Genomic DNA, 8,381 nt, shown 5'->3' with positions numbered 1-8,381 from the left:
TCCCCCACTCATCTGTGTTTCCTCCAGTTTCCAGGGAGAGAGTCAACTAAACAACAACAACAACAAATACAGACGGTACTTTTTGCATTGGCACAGAGCAAAAGCAGTCAGGCAGCAGACCTGGGTTAGATAGGATTTGGAAATAATTATTAGCATTTGTTTTGAACTGCTTGGAGGACTAGATGGAGTGGGGGGGGTGGGGTGGGGTGGTCGGGGGGGGGGGGGTCCAGATGTCAGGTGAGCTGTCAATCATAAAAAAGTACTTCAATCAACTTCAAATATTTTCCTAAAACTGTTGGAAACTTTCTGGCGTTCACTGTCTCGTCCCGTGTGGTGACTCCACCCGTCTGCAGCTAAATTGGCTGAAACAAAACACAGGATGTATTTTTAGATGCTTCTCAGGACTAGTTCCTAGAAGACCTCCAGTCCCACTTCAGTTTCTGCTCATCCTTATTTGATCTCTTTCACTCCCTCCCTTCCTCTCTTCCTCCCGTCCTCTCTTCTTTCCTTCCTCTCTTCTTCCTCTCTTCCCACCAGACTTACAGTCAGCAGTATTTGCAAATACTTTTCAGTTTATTTATCCTACTTTAGGTCCCATATCTACAGAAGCCGAGAACGGCCGTGCTTGCAATTATTTTTTTAATGCCGTTATTATCTCCAGATCACAAGTTAATTATTTCGTTATCTTGAGAAAACAAAGCTTGTTTTCTTCGAGAGAACGGGTTAATTTATCTGATTATCTCGGGAATACTAAAGGCCGATTATTCAAGATTATTTATCACGAGAAAACGACTTTTGATTTCTCGAGATCACGGGATAATTATGGAGAACTCAAAAAAAAAGTGTCTGGTTCATTTGATCACACCTGATTCCAGCCTTCAAGATCACTGTCATGACTGTCGGGGAGGATTCAGAACTGAACAGGAAGTCAAGGCATAAATGTTCAGTTTTGTTTGCTGCGGTAACTGCAGCGGTAACAGTGATACGGGTTAATTTATCTTGTTATCTCGAGAACACAAAAGGCAGATTTCTCGAGATAACAAAATAACTAACTCGTGCTCTCGAGATAACGGCATTAAAAAAATATTCTGCAAGCACGGCCGTTCTCGGCTCCCGTACATATCGGGCCTGGTTTGCCACACAGGAAAATAATATCAGTGCCAGAAAGTTTTATACCACCACATTAATGTATATGAAAGTCAGTTTATTATACTTTTCTGTGATTCATAATTTACCTGACACTCTAAATTTATTCATCTGGTGCTCCACGCAGATTAGAACAAACACTTGAACAATATTTGCAAGTACTGTGTGACCCGAGTTAGTTTCAAACCGTTTCCTCCATCTGTCCCTGCACAGCCTGTCCCTTCCTGTCTCTCTCTCTCTCTCTGCAGACCATGAGCGGGACAGTAAGGCCTAATTGCTGTTAAGTGAACATTAAAATTAAAATCTAGACAGGATTAGACAAGGCAAGGCCCCAACCCCCACCCCCCCACCCCCTTCCTAACAGGTACTGGGCCCACTGCCGTCCCAAAATATGTAGAATATGAATGTGTATGGCGCTGAGATCCTCTCTTTTTCATTTTCTGGTGACTTCTCACATCTATCAAGCCTTGGAGAGATTTCTCTAGAAGAATAGGAATAATATAAAGAATTCAAATTTTTTTTTTCTAGTATTCGCAGGCTGAATCTGGCTTCGGGACTCATCTGGCTCATCCTAACGCCAGATTCGATGCCAGATTTCGCCCCCCAAAAAACTATTAATACTTCAAAAATATCTCTATTTATCTAGAACACACTTTGAAGTCAGATGCAAAAAAAGACGACGTTTTCTTTTTTTTTTTTTTTTTACTTTTTTTCTTTTTTTTACTAGTGTAAATAGATCAGTGGGGCGACAGGCACAGGGCAGAGCTGGTGTAGAAGACACTGTTCATCCAGAAGGAGGCAGAGGGGAAAAAAATTACACAAAAAACAAAAAAACATCCATGTTTACAAGTCATTCAATCTTGAATTCAGTCTTAAAATCTTACTTTTAAAAAACAAACACAAAAAGTGAAAAAAGGCCAACAGGGTGACATCATTTCCAAAGCAGATTTGCCTTCTTCAAGACACCATCAACTATTTTGAGAATTTTATTTTAAAAGAAGTTGAGATGCAGTGGACAAAAGTGAGTTTTAAATAAAGCGAGATCTTGAGACTAAATGCAAAATGAGTCGACTTGTGGAGTTAAATATTTTTTTGCGGTGTTGAGGGAGGGAGGGAGGTAGAAAAGAGGTAAAAGAGAAATGGAAAGAAGGAGGATATACTGTATATGGCAGCTGTAATAATCCATTGTAATAGTAGTTAGTATTGGGGGTTATTTTATTAAAGCACTATTGACTAGGTGTGCAGGCTAGCTGCCGTACACAGGGCTTCATTGTCTCTAATATACAGCTGTGCGCTACTTTGCTGTGTAATAAATCATATACACCAACAAAAGTCCCCCGCTCCCAGCTATTACATCTGCATAGCAAAAAAAAAGAAGAAAAAACAAATAAATAAAATAACAAACACACACACAGAAAAAAAAAAAAAAAGTCTTAAAACAAGCTTTCCAACCCATTAGCATCTTTAACGATAACTCAAACCCCTTTTCGGTGGCTAACTTTTTTTTTTTTTTTTTTCCTCTAGAAGATTATACAGAAGTTGTTTTTGATGCAAGACTTGTTAATACTTTTTTTTGTTTGTGTTTTGTTTTTTAGAAAAATCTGCTTCTTGATGATGTGCACTTCCTACTTCCTCTTGGTCCGGTGGTGGTTTCTGATTGGCCGGTTAGTCGTCGTCTTCGTCAACCACGGGGTCCGTGTCCCAGCACGTAATGTCAATCTCTGGAGACACACACACACACACACACACACACACACACACATTAACATTTTTGCGTTACTTCTTGTGGTGACTTTTGTTGACAACATTTATTCTGTAAAAGCAAACCATTACCTTAATATATAATATACATTATATATACAATACATAATTCCCTATCCACCCTGTTTGTGCATGCTGTGTATTATTTTTACTGTAAATATGGCTGCTGTATTTTTTTTAACCCTTTTGTGTGTTTGTATTGTATTTGTGAATTGTATCCTTGTTAAAACAAAGCTGAAAGTTCATTGATTTTGTTCACCTGGTTTTCAGATAAGTATCTCACCTGGTGGCTTGTTATAAAAGACTGGCGTAGGTTTAGCCGAGCACTCATCTGATTGGCCAAATTCCTCTTCCTGTGATTGGCTGAAATAGCCCTCACTGGCCTGTATGGACGGACAGACAGGAGGAGAAAGAAAACATCTATGAATGAGACACAATGAGACAGAAACCTCCTGTGTGATGTTCAGCAGCAGCAGCAGGATCTCTGACCTGAGTCCCTTCTTTCAGCAGCGTCTCCCCATTGGTCATCAGCAGCTGTCCGTCATCCAGCTCCTGCTCCTGCCCCTCGCCCGACGCGTGCTGCAGTGCATGCTGGTAGCTGAGGGTCATCTGGTCGGAGCCGGCCACGTCCACCAGGCTGGAGGGGTCGTCCTCGGCCCCGGAGCTCGAGCAGAACGTCCCGTCCATCATCTCGTCGAAGCTGAGGAGCGGCTGAGGCCGGACGCCGGCCGCGGCGGCGGCGGCGGCGGCGGCCGTGGCGTTGGCGGCCGTGGCGTTGACGGGTTTGGCGTCGGCGCCGTCGCCCATCAAGTCCACCAAGTGGGAGGACTGGGAGGGGGCGGCGCCGGGCGCACAGCCGCTGTCCCACAGGTCGACCAGGCTGTCCGTCCCGGACTCCCAGACGGAGAAGTCGCGGGCCTGCGGGGCGACGCTCTGGACGGGCTTGGTGGGCGTCGACTCCTGGACCGGAGACTTCTGCTCCTGTGGCCCTGAACCTGAGGAGGAACCAGCAAACAGAGATTTATTCAAGTAATAACCTTCAACAAAATACACGTCCGTCTGATTGCTATAACACAACAGTGATTCAACCCATATCCAGTTCAAGAAAGCTTTTTTTTTTTGGGATATCAGCAACAGTTTCCATATGTGGTCACCTCCAGTCTGTGATTGGCTGTCAACCTGTCAATCAAAACTGTGTCGTGAATGGAAATCACACACCCACAGTCATCAAAACAGATGCTGCATGTAAAAGTAAAAATGTGGGTGCGTGAAATCAGTTTTTTTTTTGCCTGAAATTGAAGGTAAAGATGTTTTTAGTGAATTTATTGCACTTTAAAGGTGATTTGCCAACAGCACAAATTGTATTTAATGTCACCAGCAAGAGTCTTTAACCTTTATCTTTTTTTTCTGTTTTTAAATATGCATGCCTCTTTCGCAGTGTAACCGCTTTATCGCTCCGCGTGGGATGAGTAACGTTATTTAACATCTACCTCATCTCCGTCACTGTTTCATCACATTCACTAATACACAGGATGTGATGTAACGACGCCTTGTGCTATTTTAGGGTGAGCGACTCCGGCCTCATCGTGTTCAAGCCCTTGTTGCAGAGAGAGGGAAAGAGAGTCATGATGCTGTAGGTGTGTGTGATTCAGAGGAGCAGAGAGACAGTTACAGTTATGTGTGTGTGTGTGTGTGTGTGTGTGTGTGCGTGTGTGTTTCTTACCCCACTCGTTTCTGCAGCTCTCCTCCTCCTGGTTGACGTCCTCTTTGATGGGCGTAGTGACTATTTTGGGAATGGGCGACACGGCGGCCCTGTTGCACTCTGTGCTCTCTTCAGCATCGTCGCCCCCTGGTGGGTCAGAACGGCACAGCAACAAACAGTCGAAACAGGGCACAACAACAACAACAACAACAACAACAACAACAAAAGTCCTCACATCACAAAGATCCACCAACAACATGACGTCACACTCCTGAACCAGATGTGCTGAAATAACACAGAATCTGTTTTCGTCCGACTGGAAACACACAAGAATGATCGATCACAGGAAAAATCACAACAGGAGTTATAATGGGTTTAGATCTCATATTATTCATTTTGTAAGAAGTTGTTTCCAAATGTACTATTTCTCAGAACAGGGAATAATATACTTCATACTTACTAGTTTTAGTTTTTTAGTTTTTCAATTATTAGGGTGTTTGTTGAATGAAATTGAAAAATACGTTCTCACATCCGTAACAGTCACACTCCTGATTGGCTGATTGACAGTAAGGCTGCAACTAACAATTATTGTTATTATTGATTAATCTACCAATTCTTTTTTTTTTTTGATTAATCGATTAATCACTTAGTCTAGAAAATGTCAAAAATAATGACAAATACCCATCACAAGTTACCAGATCCCAAAGTGATTCTTAAAATTGCTTAGTCAGTATTCATTTTATAATGATATGAAATGGAAAAAAGCAGCAAATCTTAGCATTTATGAAGCTGTAACCAGCAAATTTGGTGTATTTTTACTTGATAAATGGCTACAATGATTAATCGATTATCAAAATTATAATTGATTCATTTTCTGTTGATCAACTAATCGTTTCAGCTCTAGCAGACAGGACTAACTATCCTGATTCAAATGATGCTGAGAGGAAGCTTCCAGTTCAAATCTGTAAACCGGTCAGACTGGAAGAGTTTAAGAAGCTTTTAAGGGAGAAAAAGTTCAGTTGGGTTGGGATGCATCAAATTACTCTGAAACTGCCTGTAAAAATGGATTTTTGAAAGTGAAAAATCTCATTTTGATCACATACCTACACAAATAAAGTAAAAATTTCACTTCTGTGCAAGGTGTCTTCTATGTAGAGTCATTTATTTAAAACATCTGTGTGTTTAGTTTGGGACGGCTCCTCCTGTGTTATTTCAGCACTTTTTTTTTTTTAACATCAACATTTTCACATCATGTTTTGCGATCACATGACCAGCAAACAACCACAGATGTAGTCGGCATGACCGGCAGGCACGAAGCATCATGAGCATCACGAGCATCATGAGCATCAGAAACACAGCAACACAGTGCAGGTTAGTCACCGCCGCCATGCTCTGATGTGATCCAGGCGTGGAAAACACTATGACAGCTCAGGACGGCAGCTCAAACATCGACACAGTGACGGTTACAGTCATGGAGATCAGTTCCACAGTGAGTCGGACGTGAGTGAGTCCCTTGTTTCTCAGACGTTCAATGAATTCAAGCGTGATTTGAATGGTGCAGAGCGGCTGCTGTGAAGGAACACAGTTTATACAACGGGTGGCTTCAGCCATGTAACAACGCATTATGTAATAACTCTACAAAACGTAATACATTTTCACTTCATTATGTAATAACACCCGCATTTTGTAATAATCTGCCGCATTTTGTAATACACAGCCTGAACGCAATATGTAATAAATTTCCCCGCATTTTGTAATAAATTATTACATATCGTGGTGGTTATTGCAAAATGCAGGAGTTGCACTTTTTTTATGATGAAAATGTAATAATACAGTTCATTATGTAATAACCATCTATGGTTCTTTCTATCGTGGCTACTTAATAAGTAGTTTTTGCAAGTTAAAACTGAACTGTTTGTGTATTAGAAATCCACTGCAAATCAGTGTGTTGTGAGGCTATATGCTGTGGTGCAGAATACATAAAATAAACATTGTTGTTAGAATGTTATAACGATTTTTATGAATGAAGACATCCATTTTGGCTGGTTATTACATAATGCACCATATTATTGCATTCTCATCATAGAAAAAGGGCAACTCCCGTATTTTGTAATAACCACCGCAATATGTAATAATTTATTACAAAATGCGGGGAAATTTATCACATATTGCATTCAGGCTGTGTATTACAAAATGCGGCAGATTATTGCAAAATGCGGGTGTTATTACATAATGAAGTGAAGATTTATTACATTTTGTCGAGTGATTACATAATGCGTTGTTACAAGCCAGGAAATCTGATTGGTGCTACGTGTATTTTAACATCAATGAATCATCACCACAATAATTTTCAGACATTAGTAGAATTACCATAAACAACAAGACCATTGACAAGATGATCGTAAGCCTCTATCAGCCTCTATCAGCCTCTATCAGCCTCTATCAGCCTCTACTCTGCATCCTCCTTTGTTTCTCCACCTGGTGGATCTGGAGGGAAATCTGCTGGATCGCTTTGCGGCACAAAACAGGAAGAGGTTCTGTTCTTCCAGAGCAAACGGAGCTAAAGCTTTCAGAGTTTCTGGCAGCAGATGGTGGAAGCAAAGTGATCCTCTTCAGTCAAGACAAAGAGAAAACATCTGCATGCAGAGCGACTCCGGGGGACAAGGGGGAACGTCCTCTTTACGACAGGAAGCAACGGGGTTTATGGGAAATGTGGTCTTCATTTTGAGTGGTAACAAAACCCCCGGGCCTGAGACAGAGGCGACCAACCATCTTTACCATGGTCTCATTTGTTTATGATAATTATATCAAGGTGACTGTCAATTAAACTTGACAGTTGAAAAGATATCATTGGCAACTAAATGGCAATAATATCTTGAGGTTTAAAAATGCTTCATGTAGCATCTTTATTTCCCATAATGCATGCTGAACTGGGTTGCATTGGTTCTATGCCGATTCTTGTCATAACCAGGTTAGCAGTCTTTCTTGTTTTTGTTCTTGTACACAAATACTGAGAGTAAAAACATTTCAGTACATGTGTTGGTAACCGTTGTATAGAAGCTGTAACACTCTTGAGGAAAGTCTTTACCGTGATTATGGACACGTCACTCTGCTGAGCCTCATACCTACTTTAGTTTAGTTTAGTTTAGTTTAGTTTAGTTTAGTTTGTTTATTTGTACAGGACAGGTGCAGATAACACTACTCCAACAGTCCCTTGATGGGCTTTAAAAGTCCAATTCATAAAATTCACATTACTTCATTTTAAAATGAAACAACACAACAACAGCAAATAAGAAAAATGTTTACAGAATACACAAATGAATTAATGGCCATGGCTAATTTCAGCCTTGATTAAGGTCTTGAATCAGTCTGAAACCTCCAGCTAGAGAGTTTTAGTCACTCCTCGTCTCCATAACCAGCGGACAGAACGGCCTCTCGCGTGTTACTGCCATGTCGTCTATCGGCCGAAGTCATGGATGTTGAAATGGCGCCTCCGGTGACGCAGCGTGTGACATCACCGGCGCTGATGATGCTTCACTATGCCACAGCCGCCAAACCAAAGCGTTGAGCAGCCGACATTTAGGACATGCAGGAGTTTCACAAAGTGTGGACGAGCTCCACAGATAGCTCTGAGCTTTCTAAAAAAAAGAGCTTCAGTGTCTTCAGAAAGTCCCAGGGGGGGAAGGACAGGGAATTTAATTTGGATCCAAGAATTAAAGCTTATTCTACTGTTGCAGTCATTGTAAACTGCTTTGGACAGACCCTTTGGTTA

General features: G+C 41.4%; 1 protein-coding gene across 1 annotated transcript in view; it reads right to left on the bottom strand.

Moving 5' to 3' along the window:
• Nucleotides 1-1,875: 1,875 nt before the first annotated feature.
• The window catches only part of dbn1 (drebrin 1), a 40,857-nt gene continuing 34,351 nt past the window's right edge, over nucleotides 1,876-8,381 (bottom strand). Inside the window, exons 10-13 of the mRNA XM_071547079.1 lie at nucleotides 4,631-4,756; nucleotides 3,397-3,902; nucleotides 3,191-3,290; nucleotides 1,876-2,867 (exon numbers count right to left, since the gene is read on the bottom strand). Of these exons, the coding sequence (XP_071403180.1) occupies nucleotides 2,812-2,867; nucleotides 3,191-3,290; nucleotides 3,397-3,902; nucleotides 4,631-4,756 (788 nt within the window). The 3' untranslated portion in view covers nucleotides 1,876-2,811. The remainder of the gene's footprint in view (nucleotides 2,868-3,190; nucleotides 3,291-3,396; nucleotides 3,903-4,630; nucleotides 4,757-8,381) is intronic.

Source organism: Centroberyx affinis, unplaced genomic scaffold (genome assembly GCF_046629955.1).
Source record: "Centroberyx affinis isolate AG114_WGS23_722 - 3 ecotype Tasmania unplaced genomic scaffold, CSIRO-AGI_Caff_v1 ptg005648l_1, whole genome shotgun sequence".
In the NCBI taxonomy this organism is placed as follows: domain Eukaryota; kingdom Metazoa; phylum Chordata; class Actinopteri; order Beryciformes; family Berycidae; genus Centroberyx; species Centroberyx affinis.
This window is presented reverse-complemented; position numbering and strand designations above follow the sequence as displayed.